This window comes from Entamoeba invadens, assembly GCF_000330505.1.
Source record: "Entamoeba invadens IP1 unplaced genomic scaffold scaff_1105074726711, whole genome shotgun sequence".
Lineage (NCBI taxonomy): Eukaryota > Evosea > Mastigamoebida > Endamoebidae > Entamoeba > Entamoeba invadens.
Window position 1 is genome coordinate 56,536 of NW_004443648.1, and position 23,906 is coordinate 80,441.

General features: G+C 34.5%; 8 protein-coding genes across 8 annotated transcripts; 5 read left to right on the top strand and 3 right to left on the bottom strand.

Annotated features, from left to right (window-relative positions):
* Positions 1–757: 757 nt before the first annotated feature.
* Positions 758–2,305, top strand: EIN_052030 (Rho GTPase-activating protein, putative; the record flags this gene model as incomplete). The annotated part of the gene is made up of 1 exon (XM_004259731.1): positions 758–2,305. The coding sequence occupies one exon, from the start codon at positions 758–760 to the stop codon at positions 2,303–2,305; it is 1,548 nt and encodes a 515-aa protein (XP_004259779.1).
* Positions 2,306–2,418: 113 nt separating this feature from the next.
* Positions 2,419–3,515, bottom strand: EIN_052040 (hypothetical protein; the record flags this gene model as incomplete). The annotated part of the gene is made up of 2 exons (XM_004259732.1): positions 2,419–3,275; positions 3,341–3,515. 2 exons carry the CDS (start codon positions 3,513–3,515, stop codon positions 2,419–2,421), a joined length of 1,032 nt encoding a protein of 343 aa, XP_004259780.1.
* A 318-nt stretch (positions 3,516–3,833) lies between these two features.
* Positions 3,834–6,597, top strand: EIN_052050 (interferon-induced, double-stranded RNA-activated protein kinase, putative; the record flags this gene model as incomplete). The annotated part of the gene is made up of 2 exons (XM_004259733.1): positions 3,834–3,943; positions 3,981–6,597. 2 exons carry the CDS (start codon positions 3,834–3,836, stop codon positions 6,595–6,597), a joined length of 2,727 nt encoding a protein of 908 aa, XP_004259781.1.
* Positions 6,598–6,771: 174 nt separating this feature from the next.
* Positions 6,772–8,211, bottom strand: EIN_052060 (hypothetical protein; the record flags this gene model as incomplete). Its single annotated transcript, XM_004259734.1, has 1 exon — positions 6,772–8,211. The coding sequence occupies one exon, from the start codon at positions 8,209–8,211 to the stop codon at positions 6,772–6,774; it is 1,440 nt and encodes a 479-aa protein (XP_004259782.1).
* Positions 8,212–8,420: 209 nt separating this feature from the next.
* Positions 8,421–11,030, top strand: EIN_052070 (hypothetical protein; the record flags this gene model as incomplete). The annotated part of the gene is made up of 1 exon (XM_004259735.1): positions 8,421–11,030. The coding sequence occupies one exon, from the start codon at positions 8,421–8,423 to the stop codon at positions 11,028–11,030; it is 2,610 nt and encodes an 869-aa protein (XP_004259783.1).
* Positions 11,031–11,244: 214 nt separating this feature from the next.
* Positions 11,245–13,963, top strand: EIN_052080 (DNA mismatch repair protein mutL, putative; the record flags this gene model as incomplete). The annotated part of the gene is made up of 2 exons (XM_004259736.1): positions 11,245–13,637; positions 13,681–13,963. The coding sequence occupies 2 exons, from the start codon at positions 11,245–11,247 to the stop codon at positions 13,961–13,963; spliced, it is 2,676 nt and encodes an 891-aa protein (XP_004259784.1).
* Positions 13,964–14,997: 1,034 nt separating this feature from the next.
* On the bottom strand, positions 14,998–15,567 carry EIN_052090 (hypothetical protein; the record flags this gene model as incomplete). The annotated part of the gene is made up of 1 exon (XM_004259737.1): positions 14,998–15,567. One exon carries the CDS (start codon positions 15,565–15,567, stop codon positions 14,998–15,000), a length of 570 nt encoding a protein of 189 aa, XP_004259785.1.
* Positions 15,568–22,826: 7,259 nt separating this feature from the next.
* On the top strand, positions 22,827–23,462 carry EIN_052100 (hypothetical protein; the record flags this gene model as incomplete). Its single annotated transcript, XM_004259738.1, has 1 exon — positions 22,827–23,462. The coding sequence occupies one exon, from the start codon at positions 22,827–22,829 to the stop codon at positions 23,460–23,462; it is 636 nt and encodes a 211-aa protein (XP_004259786.1).
* Between the last annotated feature and the right edge of the window lie 444 nt (positions 23,463–23,906).

Consider the following 23,906-nt stretch of genomic DNA (forward strand, 5'->3'; position numbering starts at 1 on the left):
TAGAGGATTAAATACTATTGAAGAATAACTTACTAGTTAAAATATTATATATATTAAGTACATTACTTGATTTGTTACAAAATGTTATTTAGTGTCAAATCATTATTAAATACATCATTGTATATCTTTTATTGCGAAAACAATTTTTTAGTTAATTATCTTTTTAGTATTTGTGGGTGTTTGTTTTTTTCAATAGAAATAACTAATTAAAATATAATACAATTTACTATTCAATATGTTTTTTTTGAATAAACTGAAGAGTAGTGCCAAAAATGATAAATCAGTTGGCATTTGGCAATTTGTGCTTTGGCTGACAATAAATTTAATTATAATAAAATAGTAAATAATTTAAAAATGAGTAATACACTACTGACAAAAAATTTTTTTAAAAAGTAATTTCAGTCGTGTAAACAATTAAGTGAAATCAGTGTATTTTAAAAGCTTATTATCCCGTTATTTAACCCACAATTATAATATCATCTATTATAAATTGAATCAAAATATACATCAAACTTTTTTCATTTTTCTTATAAAACCCCGATAGTTTGGCAAATAAATCAGTAAACATTATTTGATATTATGAAATGATGAAAATGAGGAATAGAAATAAAAGGAAGATGTATAATTTAGATGAGTGACAATCTAGGAACTTAAAAACAGAAATTATGTTTGTTTTTTTAGTCGTTTCTAAACATTTCTGAGGTGTAGGAATAAGACAAGTGGCACTGTCGAAGTGTATTATGGGAAGAAATGTGAGATGCGTGAAATTAAAATTGTGACTTCGAAGAGCAACACCCTCTATCTAATTGAAGCAAGCTCCAAACCACGTTTCCAAATAGATCTTTCCATTGGTATATTCAACTCCAAAGTTAACAAAGGTACTAAAAATATCACCAAAGAAAAGGAGAAACTGTCCTTTGAAATATTTTACGACAAGGTGTACACTTTTGTGTGTCCGTCGCAAAGTGAGTACGATGATTGGATGAGTACCCTCCCCATACTTATGAAGGTATATGGGACTTATAAGTATCCCCTTGCTTGTGCAGTGAGTAAGTCTGGGTGGAGATTCCCCCTCCCGATATACAGGGCAATTGAGTATTTGATGAACACCAAAGGGTATTTGACGGTCGGGATATTTCGAACAAGTGCTTCATACAAAGACACTGGTCGAGTCAGACAAATCTTTGATGGGGATCAAGACATCCAAACACCCGAGTTCAAATCATCAGAAATAGCAGCGTCCATTATCAAAGAATATTTAAGAGAACTCCCAAACCCACTTATCCCCTTCAATTTTTACAACGATTTTGTTGTTATTGGAAGACTTGGAGGAAAGAACAAAGAAGCTGAAGCTAAGAAATTAGTCGAACGCCTTCCTGAAGTCAATCAAAATACATTGTGGTACTTGTTGTATCTGTGTAACGAGATTGCACAGAACGCTTCTGAAAATCAGATGAATCCAACCAATATTGGTACTTGCTTGGGGCCAACTGTTTGTCGAGCTCCTCCACAAGATGCAATGAAAGAAATGGAAAACACCAAATTAGTCATTGATGCCTTTGCAACATTAGTATCATCATACTCCTTCATATTCTCAAATATCGCACAAAACAATGTCCAGCTTGGAGTCACCCCTCCACCATATCCAGCTGTTATCCCACACCCAGCAGCTCCCTACGAAAAGGTGACTGAAGAAATTCAAAAGGAAGTCCAAGAACGACAGAAGCGACTTGCTGCTGGTAAACCACGGCAATCCGCTATTTTCCACTTCGGTAGAAACCCATTGATGGAGTCGACAGTCGATGGGGCTGATGTCGTTAGAAAGAAACTCGAAAAAGCAAATGCAGTTGGACAAGTTGCTGAACAACAAAACTCTAAACCAACAACTAACCCACCCCGTCCATCTTTCCAAGCCCCAAGACCTCCAAAATCACCAGAACTTGTTGACGGCCATAGAAAATCATGGAACGCTAAACCAAAAGAACCGCCAGCTAGTCTGATGCATCCACAACAACCAGAACAGGAAATTATCCAAATCCCACTTTTGAGGCAACAAGACTTAGATAAACTTACTAATAAAACAGATGGAGAAAGACCAACAGTACCACCACCAAGAAAATCTAAAAAGGATGAAGACAATGAAACTAAAATAGCAGAACAGGAACATAAAATCGAGGAGTTACAACATTTGGTCAAGAAGCTGTATTCAAGACTCGAAGTTCAAGAACAAACTATCCAATCTCTTGTCGATGGTATTAATGAGTATTACAACAACTATGACAACACTCAGGTCCAAACACAATAAGCTTTTTGTTAGTTTTGTTTCCTTTTTTATTATTCCTTTTTAATTTCTAAATTATCTTAAACAATCTATTTCTTACATGATACCCGATTTATCTAAGGTTTTAACAGAAAAAATTAAGGCAAAGGAATTGAGTTAAAAAGTTGGAATTTCGTCTTAAACATTTTGTTGGTCATCGAAGCCAACTCGATGGTCTCTGCTCGATACTTCCCAAACCCTTTCCCACTGTATTTGTTCAATATTTCTTCGGCATTAAAAGTGATTTGTTGTCCATCTTTGAGTTTGTTTGTGTTGTAAATAGTTAAGTGAATGTTCAACTCCTCAGGGAACTTGTACAACTTCCCAAAGACCTTTTTAATCTCTTCGACAATCAAATCCATTGCTTCGGGGTTGTTTGGCTTTGCCTTAACAAACATCACCCGTGCGTTCTTTGACGTCCCGAATATTCCAATACCAGAGAAGTCGAAGATGAGTGGCTGTGATTTGAGAATCTCATAGATTCTGTCTGACATCGAGTCTAATAGTTTTTTGGCAACATTCAGTTGGTCTTCTGTTGCAATGTCCAACGTTTGAAGTGTCAGATGAAGAGCTTCTGGTCGTTGAAGGTATGTTGGGTTCAAATTCTCTGTTTTTACTAAGACTTCCTGGAAGTTCTCGATTTGTTTCAACAAGTCGTGTGACTTAAAGGGGAGGTATATGAAATGTGTTTTTCTGACAATGTCGAATGCTTGGATAGTTATGGCTTCAAGTCTCTTCAAAGCCTCCTTCACCAACTTCTCGTCGGTTCCTTCGACTCTGACCAAGTCATTATCTTCCTCACTCCCAAATGAAATTCTACATTGACATTCTTCTTTAATAGGTTGGACGTTTTGTCCAGACTTTCCAATGATCTGTGGGTGAAGACTTGATGGTATTGAAAGATAAACGTGGCAGTCCGTCGTTCTGTTTGTGAACTGTGCCTTTTCGAAGCATTCTATCGATAAGTTGTTGTACAAGTATAAGAGTACATTCGACTTCTATTTAATAAACGAAACAAACCCACAGCTTGTCCAGCAAGATCTAAAGGAATCGAAATTTGGCAAGCGGGTTCGTCGTCGAATGTGAGAGTGGGTTGTTGTGGTTCGACAGATTGTGATACGTGTTGCTCGACTTTTCTTCTCACACGATATTTTCTTCCTTCAACTTCAAGTATCTCATACTCGTCAAGGCTCATTGCGATTTGATTTTAAAATATTGGTTTGGGTTAAATTAAAAAGTATGAATCTTGAGACATATCACAAACACTATGAGGTAAACAGTTAAATATTGTATTATTACTATTAATTAAAGTTTTAACAAATTATTCAATAACAATTTAAACTGTATCATTTCTATATAATACATTAAATGAGATTTTATCTACATAATAATACTAATATTATTTTAATAAAATAAGTCAAATTATGATATAACAATAAAATGAATGTTAATGTCAGATCAGTGGAATTGAAGTCAAAGTTTGGACTGTAATAAAAAGAAAACTAAATAACAGATGGAAGAAGAAACACCCTCATTTTTGAACAAATACTTTGCAGAGATTAAGTTGGTAGGAAGTGGAGCCTATGGAAAGGTCTACAGTGGTATTAGAAAAGACGATAAGAAGTTTGTATCGACGACAAAAGAATTATTTAACGATGAGGAAGTACGCAATCAAGGTATTAATTGTGTCAGGGACAGTCAATATGGAAGACGTGAAAGGAGAAGTCCGCAACTTGGCGAGTATTAACAATAATAAGAATGTGGTGAGGTATTATGACACTTGGTTGGAAGAGTTGAGTGGGTCCGAGTATGTAAAATTGCTAACCAAGAAAAATGAAGAGATCGACGATGGAAGCACTTTTTGCGACGAAGACGAGATGGGTTCTTTCGGTGATTTTGCATGCGACGACTGTGTCGACCCCGACACGGTCGATTGGGGAGACTCCTCTACCAAAGGAGACGAAGAGACGGAGAGTAATTCCGACTATGAATTTGACAGAACTGGTGACGATGAAGAATCGAGTTGTTGTGACAGTACCACTGACGACTCGAAAAGTTACGACAAAATTTCGAATGGCATCGAGGCTTTTAGCAAACGTTCTGGAGATGAGAATCAATATGGCGATTGTAGTGGAATAAGCAGCACCGATGTGATTAAACCCCAATCGAGTAGTAGCAAAAATGACACAAGCGAAGCTTCAAATTCGGAGATCAATCTCACTACCGTCGAAACTAAAATTGAAGATGGGAATGCTCCAAAGTTTGCTGTTTGTATTCAGATGGAGTTTTGTTCTGGTGGTGATCTAAGCCAAATGATTAAGAATCGTGAACTCCACTTCGGGACACAAGAAGGCAAAGCAAAGGTTTTGAATTATTTCCAACAAATAGCAAACGGCGTTTCAGTCATTCACAAACAACTGATCACACATGGCGACTTGAAACCGGGCAATATTTTGAGAGAACGTGAAACGATGAAAATTGGTGACTTTGGATTGGCTCGAGGAGATTCAGATACTAAAAGTACTATACTTGGAACCATTGGATATGCAGCTCCTGAGATATTAACAGGACATTACGACAACAAAATCGACGTCTACAGTTTGGGAATCATTCTGTTTGAAATGTGTTTGTCACCAGCAACACGGTCCGAATTCATCTTTGCACTCGACAATTTAAAGAACAATAGAAAGGTACCTGGCGTAATAGAGAACCAGTACCAAATGTACAAAGAACTCATTCTCGAGATGACAGAAGAGGACCCAACAAAGCGCCCGACTGTCGATGAAGTCCTCAGGAGACTCGCTGTGCTTGATGAAGATATGAAGAAAATATCACAGCTTCTTCCTTTTGTGCAACAAAACACAAACCTATGGCCACATCTCTCTTCAGCAATAGAAACTAAAATTATGGAACAACAAAAAGAAGACAAATTCAACGAATATACTCAATTGGAACATCCAACAACAGACAACACTGAAAAAGATTTATTATCAATACACCAAGAAATTATGAGAGCTTTCACAGAGATCCACGTTTTACATGGTGCTCAGACGATGTATGTAGACCCATTTATACCTTCTAATTTACTCAAAGAGAGTGGAATAGAGTATCACGAAATACAAAGTCCACTTCTTGTTGACAGAATGGGCGAATTAAAAGCGCTCCTGAACAATTACAGTGAGTTAATTAAAGTGGTTCTGAACAAAATACCAAATCCAACAAGTTATATCATTCGAGTACCCGCAGTCCAACTCCATTTCACAAAAGACCCATCTATTGAACCTGCACTGGTTTATGTGAACACCACTTCCTCGATAGAACAGCATCAGTTCAACATATTGGAGACTATCACCCTTATTGTTTCTTTTATGACCACTTTTCTTGACAAAACAAAGCTCCACATCTCACATACAGCAATAAACGAATTCATTCATAACAACAAAGAAATTGAGGAATTTGTGATGAAAAAACCAGTTCAGAAGTTAAAGGATATTATCAGTTTTGTACAAAGAAGCAAGAACGAGGCATTTTCTTATATTTTACAACTTCTCAATTACCTCAACGAGAATGAAAATATCGTGTACGACTTATCGATATCTGTGAATTGTGCCGATGGTATTTATTTTGTGTTGAAGAACGACAAAGAGGATGTTGCACTTTCTGGGTGTGAGATGACTCTCCACAACACAAACTTGAAGACAGTTGGGTATTGGATCAACGTAGTCAGTGTCTGTGACATTTTAGAAGACAAGAAGGTGTTATTTACAAAGAGGAAAGTTCAAGTGGAAGGTCTCACAAATGGGATGGGAAAGGCGGCGTTCAAAGTGTATTTGGATTACTTTGGGTTCCGTGCCTGTTTTGATCCAAGTGAGGTCGATCATGCCAAGTGTTATGTCAAATTGAAAGTTCACAAAGATCTTCCTTACGATTTCTTCAAAAACAGTTTCTGCGACATACCAGTCACCGCAAACATTTACTTCGACAAAAACATTGTAGGAAAGGTGATCGCAACACTTGGAAAAGCGATCCCTTACATGCAGAAGCAGTATAAAAAGCGATCCGCACCCACTTTTATATTAGACGACAAACTCGTGTCTTCCGAAGTCTTTGAAAAGTTGCAAAACTTGATCAGTACAAAGTGGCTGGGACAAACAGTTGTCCAATCCCCAGCTCTCCAAAACTTTTCTTTCATTCAAAACGAGTTCCTTGATTTTAAGCGGGCGGTCAAGAAGAAGTTTTTTGTCAAGCGGGGGACTAAGAAAACTCCGTCCGACTAATTGTTCTATTTGAATATTCTTTCTATTATTTATATTTTATTATAAACTATAATAAACTGCAATGCATATGGTTTATTATAGTTTACTATTGTATAAGAGTGAAGTATTTGGTACTACTAAAAAACCAATAAAAAACTAATAACAAATCATAAAAATGTAGAACACAAAATGACTTCAAATTGACTGAAGGACTGTCTGGAGTGCGTTAAACTGTGACATGGAATCGTCGAACCTCCCGAAAAGCTCATTAATACCACTCACCAATTTTGTTGCTTCGTCGAGAGATTGGTTGATTTGTTCGTACTCTTTCATATATGATGATAATATATCGAAGTAACACTGTTCGATCTCGGGCACTTCCAACTGAACATTAAGAAGTCTGTCTTCCTCACTACGCTCGTCAAGACTCAAACTTGAGTTAAGGGATTCGACGGATTGGTGGAGTCCTTCTCCAAACTCCTCTTTACTCTTTTTCACGTATTCTGCTGCTTTTGCCTTTTCGTTTTCTTTGTAAGCAACCAACTTTTTAGTGAATTCCGCTTTTTTCTGTTCTTCATACGCCAAGTTGAGTGTTCGGTCTGAGATAGGGAGGAGTGGTAACATAATACTTTCATCTCTTTGAAGTTGTAGTTCGTACATGCCCGAGACGCTTTCGCCAGAGACGACAAGCATAAGACTGTCTTCGTTTAAAGAGAATGAATATGCAAGTGTCAACTTTCCGTTGGGGTATTCTTCTTCGGCGACAGTTGTTTTCCATTTATATAACATCGTTTTGTCTTGGAATCCGCACGCAACCAATAATGTATTTTCAAAGCATCCACAACACAATGATTTCACGGGTTTTGTAAGAGCCTTCCTTGCTATTTCATTCAGTCCCGTCTCGTTGACTTCGCCAAAGATGACTGCGTTTTTCGTTATAATCGCCAAATTATCCTTCGCGTTTTGGTTCCCAAAGACGACGCTCCCAGCCGTGATTTTCACGGGAACCTCTTTGCTGACGACCTTCAATTCTGCTGTGTCTGACACGATGAATACGCCCTCAGTATTTCCGATGTATTCGACTTTACTTGATGCTACACAGACAAATCGTTTTTGAAGGAACCTGAGGGATGTCTTAAGGGATTCCTTTGGTTTTTGATTTGTTGTGCCTTTTGTTTTGTCTTCTTTGATCTTGTTGGATGCGGTGTACTCAGTCTCGCTCTCGAGTAAATTCTCCTTCCTCAAAACATTTGGTGTTGTTTCAAAAGCGAAGAGGAATGAATAGTTGTACAATAACAAGCATCGTAACACGCCGTTAACAATTGAAACGGAAAAGTCCTGAACGTTGTCGACAAGTGTCGAGAGCACATAAATCGTTGTGTTTTCAAGGACGTTATCTTTCAGAAGAAGTCGATTAATAGTGATCGAATTTGAAAAGACCATCACAACGTAGTTCAAATGAAACGGGACGTTCAAGGGGTACATCTGTAGAATCCGACGCGGTAATTGCAAAAAATATTTATTCCCATCAAAATGATATATCAGGGTCCGCTCGGAAAACGTCACATAACCCTGCATCAGCGGAAAAACCCTTGCAGCTCTTGGGACATACAGTGGAATCGGTGTGTTTGGCATATCGTTTTATACAAAAGTGCTTTATTATCAAGATCCAATAACATTTCCGTTAAAATGTTATTCATGAGGGTTTGAAAAAGTGAAAAAATTCACAAAGAAAAAAGTTTTTCACTTTTTGGAGGTGGTCCGATATGAAATATCTTAAGTGGGTCTTTTAATATCTCTTTTCTATAAAATTCTATTCGAACAAGAACTTAAAAAGTCATAAAATGAACGACAAAGACAAAGTGACTTACTACCCCGTTGACCACCAAATAGAAAAGTACCCCGTTTCAAACATTTCTGGTTTCTGTAACAATGGAGACGAATACTATACTGTCGATAAAGATTCTATTCAAGTGTATTCGAAAGACTCACGAGTACAAATCAACCAATTTACAATTCAAGGTGACATCATGGCTATAAAAGCAGTGGACAACCCTCTCAAAAGTTGTTTAATCGTTGTGCAGAAAGACGCGTTTGTTTTAGTCAATTTACCAAATGGCGAGATGGAGACATACATATGCGAAGGTATTGACCAGGTTTTTACTGACATTTTCATCCCACAAAACCAAGAGTTTTTCTACTTCGTCGTCTCCACAAAACCATTTTCTTTGAAATTGATGAGAATTTCAATTTTCCCAAAGAGCTCCACATTTATTGAAAATAAATTGAACGTTTTTGAGATGGAATCGCACAACGATTTGGTCTCTTCAACTGATATCTCATACCCAACATTTACTAACAAACCCGCTTTTGTCGATGCACATTCAAGACCATATATCGAGGTCTCTGATTCAGGAAGAAAGCCATACCCCAACGTGTTTTATTTGGATGACTTTGTACCCACGGTGGTCGTATTGAAGTTTGCGAAAGACCAACTGTTTGTCACCGTCGGAGGGAATGATTCGGTCTTTTTTGGGTACCAAGTCTACAACCCAATTCTCATGTTCTCCATGAAAATCCCAAGTGAGAGACATGGCGCAGTCCAGAAAATATTCTTTGACTTCGAGTCGCAAGTAAAATTTGTCAATGTTGTTGTCTACGGTAATGACACAACTGAAATATTCTTCTTTTCAATGAACGACAGCTATGAAATAGGATATGTTAACTTGCAGATTTTCGATAAATTCAGACTGTTGGCTGCAAATTCACATGTCACAATTAAGGAAACACTCACGTCTTTACTTCTTTTCGATAAAACAAATGCCGAAGTGAGACAGTACGTTTTTGATTCACATGGAGAGATCATAAGCGACAGCAACACACTCATAAAAATGACTTTACCAATCAACTGCATTGACCAGAAGGAAGGTACAAAAGAGAGTGAGATGTACTTGCGCTACATTGGAGATGTTGGAGGTGTTATAACGCCCAACTATGTGAACATAGTGAGTGCTGGTGAGTGGATCAATGTTATGGCAACGTCTTATCAGTTTGAAAGATTTGTTCAATGTGTCAAGCTGCTTCCCGTGTTGATACTTGGAAAGGCCAATGATCAAATTGTGTTGTTTTACAAGGAAGCGTGCCAGTTTGGTTTTAACTTGCCACGAATGAATGATCAACAACTTTTTGTCTCGACAGCTCTTGAGATGCTGATTGATACAAATAACATCGACCTCTTTGTTAATGAATTTGAAAACACAACCGATGTTGAAAGCATCATTTCGGAAACCATCTATGATTACTTTACTAATTATCACAAAACTCTGACTGAATTTTTCGAGAGTGACATAATGAAGAATAAATTGGTCAACCAAACCATGTTGGAGGAAATTGAAGAAAAGTTGGCTGTTGTGAAAACAGTGATGATGAGACTTAATGCGGAAAGCGACGTACTTGAGATGCTTGATAACAATTTGTACTGCGTCAGATATTTCACGCCATTAACCGAGTACTTGCCAGCCCTTTTGGAGAAAGAAGTCATCCAATGTGATGGCTCTCTTATTACTCCGATGATCGACTTGGTGATGCCTGGGCACTCATACCCAGTAAGCATTGAATTGGTTATGGTACATTTGTTCTCACATAAGATCTACCCACCACTTGAATTATACTTGCACTATTTGTTCATAGTACACGGACTTGAGAATTATAGAAACAAAATTCCGGGGTTTAGTGATCTTCCAGAGATCGCTGAAATAGCGTATTTGCTTGTAGCGTTTGATTCTGGGAACTACAACTTCTTCTTTGAAAAGACTGGGAAGAACACAAATATTCGAATGGCACTTGTTACGGACATTATCCCAGTGATGTACAAATATTACACCACACACCTGTTCAACGCACCATCGAAGTACACCGATTATTTCATTAATTTTGCAGACGACACGGAAACTTTGAAGCTTGACTTGAAGTACTTGGTTGTGCGTAACAAATGCAAACAAGCGATTGGAACTGCTGCGGAGTTTTTGAGCCGATTCAACGCGACACAACAAGAAATACGAGAAAATATGCAATACGCTTTTGACGTTGCTGTCGAAGAAGCGAAGATCGCGGAAATGATGCAAGTGGTCTATAACACAACACTTGAGCACCAATTCATGACAACGTGTTTGAAAAGCCGCAAAGAGGTCATTCTCGAATTGTTGATGTTCTTTATCAATATCAATGATATTTTCTCAGCGACTTTGTTATTTGTCCACATCAACACGACACTTTTCAAAGAACAAGAAGACCTCAAAACGCTTCACGAGATATTCCAAGAATTTGTTGACCGTTTACAATTCAATGATACGCAAAGAATCAAGGTACTTGCACTAGATAAACAACAACTCGACGTGTTCATCAACTCCGAGAAAGATGTCGATTTAGGGGAGATCATTTCCTCTAAATATTGATTGAATTGCTTTTTCTTGTTTGGTTGCATCGAAGGACGAATTAGTAATTTTTAGTCCAAATAACTACCAATTTCTTTGGAAACTATACACGTAGTAAAATAGTAATAAAACAACTATAACATATAGTATAACGAATTGTTTGTAAAAAGGGAAGAATACCTCAAAACACCCCAAGAAAAGATAAAACTGCGATTTTTACTATTTGAATAGAACCATGACGACAATCCACTTGATAGACTCGGAAACAATCAAAAAATTGAGTGCAGGCCAAGTGGTTGTCGACTTGGAGTGTGTTGTTAAAGAACTCTTTGAGAACGCAATGGACTCCGGCGCGACAAGCATCTTTGTTCGCCTTCTGAATTGTGGGCTCGATGAAATTACAGTTGAAGACAATGGCTGCGGAATACCTCCAAACAGCATTCCACTACTTGGACAAAGACATTGCACATCAAAACTCCAAAACTTCGAGGAATTATCGAACGTGGGCACTTTTGGGTTTCGTGGAGAGGCGTTGTACAGTATTGCAGCTATGGCAGAGGTTGAGGTTTTGACATGTGATGGGACAGCAGATGGGACACAAATCAATTTAGTCACGCGACAAACGAAAACAGTCCAGCGTAAGAGGGGAACGACTGTTGTAGTGAAGAAGTTGTTTGCTGAAAATCGTATTCGACGAGAGGAATTCATGAGATCGAAAAACAAAGATATGGCAAAGGTTGTTACCCTTCTTCAGAGTTATGCGCTGCTTCTCACAAACATCAAAATAGTCCTCACAAACAAAACAAGCAACAAGAGCGCTGTTTTATTGCAATCCAATGGGAAATCGATGAAGGAGAATTTGTATACAATGTTTTCCGGCGACGCAAAGGATGTTTCAATACCCCTGGATTACCACGAGGATGGTGTTGGGATAGTCGGAATGGCGTCGACATTTACTGATAAAGGGCGCACAACAGGCGATCGGATGTTTTTCTTTGTGAACCGCAGACTAATTGAACACAAGAAGATGCAACAAATCGTCACAAATCAGTGGAGGTCGCTTGGTGCCAATTTTAAGCGGAAGTTTCCAACAGTAATAATGAGTATTGTTGTCGACGAGTATGACCCCAACGTCACACCAAACAAGAAGTCTGTTATATTTTGCAATGAAGAAGTTGTGTTAAGTGCGGTGAAGAAGTGCTTTGAGAAAGTGTGGTCGATAGAGAAGATGGAGTTGGCGATGCCTACTGTCTCACTTTCTGGAATAGTCGATCATTCGGAATTGTCAGACTCTCCAAGTGGGTTTGTTGTGAAGAAAGAATACAACTTGAGTGCCCTTCCTCCTTCAACACAAAATTTGATACAAAAACGTCTTTCACTTGCACCTGCGAAACCCAAACCAATGTACGCCGATGATAACCAAATAGACAACGACGACGTCTTAAAAAGAGTTGAGGAAGAGCCTTCACTCATTACAACACCACTTAAAAGAAATGTGAAAATCCACACGTATACGGACAACCAATTTTCAAGCGAAGAGGACATTTTAGACGATGAAGACAAAGAGAAGGAAAATGTTGTGATCAAAACAAAACTTTTTAAGACGGATGAGAGGAGTCAAACCCTCACACAGATGAATAGACGGAATCAAGTCCTGAAGAATGAAATGGAGAACGAAATATCAGCGATTAAAAACGACGATGATTCGATTGAGAATTCGATTATGAAGATTAGAAAGTTCGGTTCAAGGAGTCAAAGTTCAGAAGTGAGTGAAGCTGAAAACTCTCCGAAGAGGTGTGAAGTACAAAGGAGGTTATTTGACAATGAAATTTCAAAGGAAGAGATGTGGAAAGAGAAAGATGAGTTATTACGACTCGGCGAGGATAGCCATCTCATTCAAACGCGAACTACATTGAAGAATAAAAACAGTGCAAATTTGACAGTAGTTGTTCCGCAGAAAATGGAAATTGAAGAACACAAAGCAGAAGATGACGATCAAATGAAAGAGCAAAACAGCGAAGAGAAACGTTCTGAAGAAAATGAACTTCAAAAGAGTGTGACAATGCCGAAAAGGAACGAAACAAAAGAAGAAAGATCCTCTCAAAGAGCATTAGAAGAAGTGGACAAGGGAAGTGAGGATTCTGGTGTTGTTGTGAAAACGTCGAAAGAAGTGATTGTTTGCAACAAGATGTTTTATGACCAAGCAGTGGTAACGGCTGTTGTTGAACACCTTCTTGAAACGCGAAAAGACTTTCCAATCAGCCGACCCGAAGTTGTTGACGATGTTGTTTTGAATAAACAGAGAACGTTGCAAAAAATGGATCTGGCGCAAATTGAGGTGATTGGGCAGTTCAACAAAGGGTTTATCATCGGGAAGAAAGGCGAGGACTTGTACATCATCGACCAACACGCAGCAGATGAGATCTTCAATTTTGAGACCCTTCTCAAAAACGACAAACTGGAAGTCCAGTCACTCATTGCGCCAATCAAAGTGCAACTGAGCAGTGATGATGAGTTGTATGTTGAGGAAAACATTGGGATATTCCCACATTTTGGGTTTGAGGTGTTGTATAAAGAAGAGAATCCAGCGACTGAGCGTGTGTTGCTTTCGAAAGTGTATTCAAGGAAGTTTGTTTAATGTCTTAAAAAGAGTAACACGATTGACGAATAGAAAAGTGTGTTTTGGAGCGAAAGAGTTTCTTGAGTTGATCACACAGTTGAGGCAATGCCAAGACGAATCCGGCATGGTGAAAAGAAAACACAAAATCTTTGCGACAGAAGCGTGTCGGATGAGTATTATGGTCAGTGACACCCTCACAAGAGACCAGATGAGAAGGATATTATTGAATCTCACGACATTGAACAAGCCTTGGCATTGTCCACATGGCAGGCAAACGGTTCGACATTTGTTTGACATCAGAAAGGCTGGAAATGAGTTAGCGAAGATCTTTTGAATTTTTATTTATTTATATTAAATGTGTTTAGTTTCGTATCAAATACACTCACCAATTGTGTTCAAGTCTAAGTGTGAAATGTTTTGATTTTTTTGATTAAATTAAAAACATAACAAGTTTAAAAATGGTTTGTTATTTCTATTTCTATTTATTTAAAAGATAAAATAGATTTAACATTTGATATTATGTCGTGTTATATAAAATTTACAAAAAAATCTTAAAAGTAATAAAATTATTTTATTCTAATACACTGTTTAGCAAAGTTTAGTAATAATCATGTTTAGCAACAAGAATAACTTTTCATTGGCCGTTATTTATGTTTATTGTTCCTAATTCCAAATTTTGTTTATTATAACAATTCTTATTCAATCATTATTTTATAAAAAAAACAAACGGAATTCAACTAACCAAGTTATATAAAATGTTTTAAATTGAAAGCAATGTTTTTTCTTTTTTGGTTGAAATATTTTATTAAATTGTTTTAAAAGTGTTTATAAAACACAATCACACATATAAATTTTAACCACAATAAGTATGGTCATGGTTAGACAAAAAAACCATTAAATCAATTTTAATTATATTTATTATTAATGATAATGGTTTTCATAAAACTTTTGTCTAACCATCGTATGGTTAAAAGAAAAAAAAATTTTACACCATAAAAATAAAAAAGACATGAAAGATCAATGACCATACTTATGGGTTTGCTTTTATCAATTCGTTTTAAAGTGCAATCCGGTCTTGTTAGCAGTATAAATTGGCAAAATAGTGATGCAATTGAATTAAATATTTGTAAACCATGAAAGAAAAATTCAATTATTCGGAGTGAATTTTTAATTCATTTTTATTTTAGATAAAAGAATCACATAAGCGATAAATTTCCATCAATTAAAACATTACAAACCCAGGTTTCAATAAAAAAATAAAATCATGGTTTACTGGGTGGTTTTAACATAGTAATTCCAGTAATAAAGTGTTGTTAACACGATGTGTTGTAAAAAGCTGAAATGAAAATGAGAGGACTATAACAATATTTACATGAAGTTCGTCATATTTTTAATCAATACCTCGTTTTCAAGGGAGACGATAGAAGAGATATATCGGCTGGCTTTAGTGCCTAGCTCCTTAATTTCAGTTGTCTCGTAAAGGACTTTCCCTGTTTCTGCCGAAATGATTTTTGCATCGCCGACAATACCATCACTTTCGTCTTTCGCATTGATGACAATATACCCAAACTCTGCAACAAAGTCCTCTAAAAGGTGGAACGCCTCCATCCGTTTTGCAGGTTGCATTCTTCGTTTTACTGTTTCTATTTTGACGCCTTCATCGCACATGATAGCGGTGAGAGCGTCACACCGCTTCTTGATGAACTTAACCACATCAAGAACTTCATCATTGATTTTGATCGATTTGATTTTGTGGAATTGGGTTGTGAGCTTTGCTTTTTTTGAGGTTTTTCCGATGTAGATGTCAGCGTGTTTTGAGAGAAGCATGATAAGGACATTTTGAAGGTCTGCTTGGAAGGAGACTGCTTTTCGTGTTTTCTTGTGGACAACCTTTCTGTGTTGGATAGGTGGGTATGGCATTACACTCTTCTCTGACATCGAGTTGTTTTTTCAGAGCTGAACTCTTATGAATGTTTCGAACTTTTTTTGCTCGCCTCATCAACTAACTTAAACACTCTCGTTCATAAAAACGTGTTACCCCAATTTCTCTTGTTTTTTCTAAGTGGGTTCTTATTCTTTTTATCATATTCTATTTATTAATGGTTTTGGATACTAGTTTCTGAAATTATTTCTTCACATAAGATACTCCTTTTCGCTTTTTGTTGTTCTCTTTCAAAAACGCATGTGTCGTCCGTTATTTTTCATAAATAAGTTAGAGAACGCGTTTTCCCGAATTATCACCATTTGTTGTTAGTAAATGAAAAAACATAATTAATTGAATAGTATTATCAAGAAACGGGATATAGATGACAGATTCCGCCATATAGTTTTATACAAAATTATTTAAAACAGTTTATTATTGCTTATTTTTATTCTTCGTTTAAAATATTATTTCAAATCATGTATTTTTTTATTAAAGTAAATAATAATTAATTAATATACCCAATAGATCATCCCCAATTAATTATGGATATGATCTATTTAAAAAGAAGTATAATAGTACAAATATTATATTTTATATTATATGTTGATAACATAAATACAAAAGTAATTTAAGACTGGCTTTATTCAACAATTTTGTTTTCGTTACAAATAAAAAACTGACACAATGCATTATGTTATTTAGTAATTGAGTTTTAGAAAACATTTATAAATATGTTACCTGATTTGAAACAAAATATTCTTAAATAGACAATTAAATGTTTTATGTCAAGACAAAGGCAAAACATTGGTCATAAGTTTTACCTGCCTTATAAAATGTAGGAAAAATCCAAAAAATAATATGTGGCTATATTAATAAACAAAAGTGTAGTATCAAATAAAGTTACATAATTTACAGAACGGCTATATTAGAAAAACCAGAAAAAACAAAAAGAATTCAAAATAATACCAAATATAATCATGTAATATAGATTCAAGGGATATTTATTGGGATAATTTTTGGATAAAAACCCTAAACATTTTTTTATATTAAAAATCGAAATAGAAAAGGAAATTTTGGATTTTTCTTGAAATAATTGGAGTTAAATGTACACTTTGTGTTCCCTGAAATAGAGTTGACGGTTAAAGAACTCATCAAATAAATATAGTCCAGATAATACATGATAAAATGGACATTATTGCCATTATTATACAGTCTAAAAGTCATACAATTTCCATTTCAAAATTGATTTGAATTTTTAAATTTTTATTGTCAAGATATTCGAAGAACAACTACGATAATTACCCTTTTCGAACCAACTAACTTATTTTTGTGAAAATTTGTAAAAAATAATATAGCTAATCGATATACATTATAACAATTAGAGTACTTGCTACAACGTTGTACACTACTCAAACGTTGTTCACTTAGTCTTGTATTTTTAGATTTAAAGAAGTTTCTAACAATAATTAAATTATTAGCAAAATATGAATATGTTAACCATCAAAACTTTATATTTAATAATTAATATTTTTCAACCTTTAAACAATTGATAAATAAACGATAATGTTGGAAAGGGTTAACTTAAAGAAAAAGAATGGTTGACACAAAAATCCCACATTTTGATAATTTTTTGGACTCCTTTTTTGTAGATTTCCGATTTTTACCAAACATGCTTTTATTATATAATCTAACAAAACAATTAACAATGAGTGAAACGAATTACCGAATTCATCCCTTTTCGACTCGAGTGGAGCTTAATTTTAATTCCGAAGACTTTTCCGAGCTTCTCAAACCAATTTCTAATGCAAATCCCAACTTTTTAAAACTCGACGTCATGTTTAATCGCATTGACGACTTTAGTAACGCATTGAATTCAAACACCAATAAGATTATATTTGATTACACAAACATCTTTAACTACGCTTCAACAAAAATAGACTCTGCGATGTTTGAATTCCAACAAAATCTTGAATGGATTCATTTAATAAACGGTAAGATTCTTGAAATTGCAGACTCCCTTTATAAAATGAAGTCCATTAACAGGCACATTATTGTTTGTTTAAATTATCTAAAACAATTTGAAACCCCGAGGAATGGATTTGAGCAACTAAAACAGTGTCTGAGAACAGATGGAATTCCACTACCATCTTCGAGAGATATCAATTTAAGAGTTATTCCAGTAGAATTATCTAATGAACAAACCGAATCAAGTATCCCAATAATAGCAATTGATAACGACGACGTTGCTGCTATTTTAAGAGAAGCACAAAATAACAATGAAAGTCACTCCGAAGCTCATACTAACTACAAAGATTCTCTCACGGAGTCAAGTGTTGAAATGGAAGAACTTCAAATTGGTAGTAACAAAGACTCGCAAATCGAAAAGGTTATTGACGAAGATGATATCGACTTTGTTAGTCTTTATGATTACCTTATCACTTACAATCGAGACATTGAATACGATGATATTTCAGAGAGTATTTCTCGGTTTTTCAGGCTACAGAGGAATGTCTCTGCTCCTAATAGAAGAGTTCAGATGTTCAGACTTGCTGAATATCTCAACAACAAAGCTGAACATATCAACTCAAAACTATTGGCAAGTATAACACCGGATATAACTGACAAAGTGTGGCGACGACAACTTTCTCTTGCTAGACAACCTCGAGGGACATCTGGAAGACGTGCAATTTTCAACACTGAAGAAATCGAATCTCTTGTAACTTTCGTGAAGAAACGAGAAGGAGACCAGGATCCTGCGGGTTATTTTGATTTGTTGTGGTTCGTTAGTAATACGCTTGGACGTGATGATGTGACTGTGAAAGCATTTTATAACTTTGTCAACAAGGAAAGGAGAATCATGACCACCAAAGCAAAGCCAATGGAAGAAGAACGCATCGAAGTGAGCAGAGAATCCATCGACACTTATTTTGATTACTTGGAATCAAATATAACTGGTCTACCCACTGGATTTATATTTAATTGTGACGAATCTGGTTACCAACAATGGGTCGACAAAACGTCAAAGACTGTCATTGTTTCTTCAACATCAAGTGGGGAAAACATGCACTTCCCACTCAATAGAAACGGAGAAAGAACCACAATGATGGGATGTGTTTGTATGGATGGAACTACCACTGTTCCTTTTTTCATCGTACCCAATGTATCAATTGAAAAAAGTTGATGGAGATGGGAATCACCAAGAGTACAGCTTGTATTAAATATTCCAAGAAAGCTTTTATAAACAACATGTTGTTCAAAGAATGGCTTAAATGCATTTTTCTCCCAACTATATCAACAAAAAGAAAAATGCAAAAATACACAGGACCTGCTGGTCTTATTATAGACGGGTTCGATTCTCATATTGACACTGAAGCGGTTTCATTACTCACAAGTCATAATGTGAAGATATTTCTTCTGCCATCCCACTCGAGTCACCTTTTACAAATGCTTGATGTTGGGGTGTATGGAAATCAAAAGAGGGTCATTAATACCGAAAAAGTTTTCATGAAGACTGAGTACAATAACATGTCTTACAACTCAGTCCAAATAATATCAAATGTTAACTCTTGGCAAAAGGTAACAACCACTAAAAATGTTATTTCATCTTTTATAGCTTGTGGGTTGGTGCCTCGCCTTTTGAACAACTTGAAGACAGTTTGTGAGGTGGTGAGACAGAGTTGCAGCAAGATAGACTTTTATCTAAATACAGAAGAACTAACCTCCCTCAAAGAGCAGCTGGCTTTTACAATTTCCAATATGGAGCTTGCCACTAAAAAGGCACTTAAAGAACTTCGTCTAAAATATCGTGGAGTTCAATACTCAGTTCTCGAAACCAGGTTTGGACTGATTCTTTTCAAAGCCAAGAGAGTGAAACTTACCAATTATAATGAATGAAAGTTGATTCATTGTTTTGATAAATATTAACTTTTTAAATACATTTAAAAAATATAACGGAAACTAAAAATTTAAAAACACGAAAAACTTAAAGTAAAATCAATAAGAGTTTTTTTTACCGATAAAAATTAGGCACTTAATTGATAAAAAAACATTATCTAAAAAACTATAATATAATCAAAAAAGAACTATTAAAATTGAAAACAATTATAATTTGCAATTAGGAAAACCGAGTGAATAACAAGGCCAAAATAATGGAGTTTATCTACTATTTCTGACATTATAAAATTTAAACCCTATCCTTGAACTGTGAAACATTAAAAGGTTTGTTGTTTATCTTGACAGAAAAGAATTAAAAGAAAGAGTGGTCGCTATATTTTACAACGACACGGCGGAACACTTTATACAATAACACGAATTACGAAAACTTTATGAACACACCCGCTAAAAATACATCAAATCAAAATCACTCAGCCTTCGTATATTGAAGATTGCATTCCCGAGAGCGTCATTTTGGTGTGGTTTGCAGCTTGTTTATTAATTACAATTGAAATTGTAAAAGATCTCGAAATTGATCGATTTCATTATTTTTATGTTTATTTAGATTTAAAAAAATTGAAATTTGTTTTTTATAAAAAGAAAAACATATTATTGAAAGTAAATGTTATTGTTAAATTTTCAATAATTTTTATTTCATAATAGAATGTTCCGTATATAGTTTCAATTTAATTGGAATATTCTAAGGTGTACAACGTTTCAGTAGTGTACAACGTTGTAGCAAGTACTCTAAATGTATATTTATAATAATCTGAGGATAGTTTTTGAAAAACACAATAAATAACATTTTATGTTTCTTCAATTATCGAAAAGTAACATCAAACTTGAACTATTTAATTACAAAATCATTGTGAAATATTAAAATTTGCGCGACAAGTTCTTTTTTTGAATTTATACTTATAGAATTAATATTCATGTAATATTCAATTTGTGGACTTCTAGGTATGAAAAATAATAAAACAAATAAAAATGTATTAATTCATACATTTTTATTACAAAAGAATAAAGTTTGATTTTCAAAAATTTTATATTTGTTCAAAATTGATAAGAGCAAATTGTTTTTAACAAATTACTTCAATTTGTTCTAGTTGGCAAAACATCAATCTTTATTATCTTTAACTTATTGAAAAATAAAACAAAGAGAATAACCATGTTTTAAGATAACAATGTGATAACTTTTTGTTTTTCCTTTTACTGTTATGTTTTTTTTAAATATTTATTACACAATTTTAATAATTTCGTAAAGTGTATTTTGTAATAACACAATTATGGATTTTGATTCTGATTATTGACACCTAAAATACCATTGAAATAAATTTAAATATTCTAAAAAATGGGTATTTTCTTCTTTTTTAATATTTTTTTTCTCAAAAAGTTTATTATGTTTATGACATAACACCAATATAAAAAATAAAAAAATATCAAAAAATGTCCATATATTTCAGTATTAACATATGAATTTTAAAACTCGGGTGTTATTCTGTGTGTAAAAAACACTTAACTGTACAAAAATTAATTAAAATAATTGATATTAAAAAAAATCAAACAATTAATTGGTCAAAGTTTGTCTTCATTTGTTTCAGAAAACTTGCTCGATATAACCTTACTACTGAGCAACACAGACGACACTCTCCTTTTCTGCCACTAATGATTAGATTTCTAATTTACAGTTATTAGGTGGCATCTTCAAATTGTTTCTTGTTTATCCATCTGCTCCAAGAAGACTCAAATACCTGTTTCAATCCCAATAACAGTGTATTCGCTTCATGTAGCAATTGGGATTTATACATCGACATATGCTGGATATCCATAAACAACGCTTAGCTTAAAACTTGAATCCTTCAATTGCTTCCAAATAATGTTTATATGAATTGTTTTTCAATTTTTATAGTAATGATTACTCAAAAATACTTGATATTATTTTGTAAATTCTTTTGGTTAATTTATGTTTTTTTTGTCAGAATTGCAGCTTCAAAAAATAACAGCAGAGAGTGAGCATGCCAAATTTATTTCGTCAAGATATAATATTTAAATAGTAATGAATATTTGGTTATTTATTGATGTTATCATTGGTAATGACAAGCAACTAATTCGTGGAAATACAAAAAGATGTATACAAATTCACACCAAAGGAGATTTAATTATATGCTAACAAACATGAAGGAGATTGTTTAATTTTTTAATTGGAAGGTTGATATATGTAATGTAAAATATATTCAATTATAATATATAATTATAAGCTTCTCCTTTTATAATAAGTTATATAGTCGGGGGATAAATAGCATTAAAAAGGGACAAAGGTAGTTAATTTTGATAAATATAATTTTGAAACTATAATTTTTAAAAAATCTATTTAAAGGTCAAAATAAACATAAAATTAAAATATTAATTTAAATTATAGTTTTTTAATTTTAAATGATTATAAATTGAATAATTATAAATTTCTATTTCAAAAATAAACAAAAACACCTCAATTTGTTCGCTTAGAGAAATGTGGAAGTCTAAAACGCAGCACTTTTTGTGGTTTGTCTGAAACTTGTTTTGTTAAAGGATTTTCCTTTGTTTTTTCCTTTGTTTCGTTTCTTTTCTGCTCTTCTTCAACTCCAATTGTTTTGGTGTTAAAATGGTCTTTCTCTTTTCCTTTCTCAATGGGAATGGTTCAACAACGAAAGATTAAAAGATTTCAACAAATGATGGATTTTCAGTGATTCTGTGACACTTTAAAAGATTGACATTGTAGTTAATTCATTAAACTCTGGCATTTTAACCATATACATCATGAATATATATTGAAATACAGTTTTTAAACTGGTTTCTTGTATTTAAATTGCTTTTTTTGTGTTGATTGCCTGTGGTTGTTTCATCGAGGGTTCTTTACTCTTCTTCTTCCATTGTTTTCAAAGATTGAATAATATCAAAAATAAAAAGTTATGGTTTTCTTTTATTATCTTCAAAGTAGTTAATTGAAAAAACCCTTCTAATACTTTTATGGTTAAAGAAATTATATTTTATAGTTTTTTACTTAAATTAACTACTTCTGTCCCAAATTAACCCCCTTTATCACCCGACTATAATATTATAAATATTATTATAATATTATTTATAATATAAAAATTTTAATAAATTTTTATAAAATTGTTGGCGGGTAAAATTATTGTAAAATTAAAAAAAAATTATTAAAAAAAATATTTTTAAATTTTATAATTTATAAAAAAACTTAATAATTCAATATACAAAATTTTTTACTGAAAAATTAAGATTTGAGAAATTAATAGTACAAATAACTATTTTATACTTTAACTATTAAAACTTAAAAAAACAAATGGAAAAAATTAACAACATAATTACAACTACTCCAACAGAAAAGTTACTCACCACTCTTAGACCACACAACCGGTTAGATGTGTTGGTGTGTCTCTATACACAAAAGAAATTTTCTTTTTTTTTCTCGCTATTACTTGAAAGCGAAGTAACAACGGTTGTCGAGCATCTTTTGATAAGTGTGTGCTCTTTACAAATTGAAACAGAACAAATAATCAGACTTTTTACTGTATTACTTGGACGTAATGTTGAGATTCAAGTCATCTTGAAAAGTGTACAAATTGGTGCGTATAAGAACGCGGAACCAAGAAAACAACACACAGAACTTCTAAAACTATTTCACATTGCTCACCGACAAGCAACAGACGCTTCTCTTCTTTTCCACGAAAATTTCACAGAACTTCAAAAAGTGATCACTGCAGCACCAAAGAAGAACTGGATTCAGACACAAGCGTACCCCACAGTGACTGTGAATGGAACTTGTGTTATTTGCAAGGCACCACTCTTCGACGGGCAGAGTGTCACCGTCTTACCGTGTGGCCACGGAATCCACGCAGCTTGTGCAGACTACATGAACGATTCTTCTCCGGTCTGCAGAAAGTGCCTTTCAGAACAAGCTTATCCACTTATTGCATAGTTTTGTTAATCACAAGCAACATTTAATTAATGACGTGTTGATACGACTCATATAAATATATAAAGGACAATCGATACAAACAACAACGAGGCTTTTGATGCTTTGCATTGATACATCACACCGTTGAAGCATGTGTTGCATTCCTGTGTTTTTGTCCGCTTGATCTCGTTTTTACACTTTTCGTCTTTGTACTTAACTAAATACAACACCGAGTCGCCAAACGCATTTTTACTCAGTTGGTATCGACAAAACAGAGATGGGTCATCGCACACGAAAACGTTGTCAGTGTAATACATCCTTCCAATGGTATTTCTGTTTGGGCAATTGGCAATATCCTTAGACGAGTTAAAGGCGATGTGTGTTGGCGGCGAGTCTGTGAACGAGAAGTTAGTTCCTTCTCCATATCTCACGATGTATCCACTAAACGCACCGGAGCATCACTCC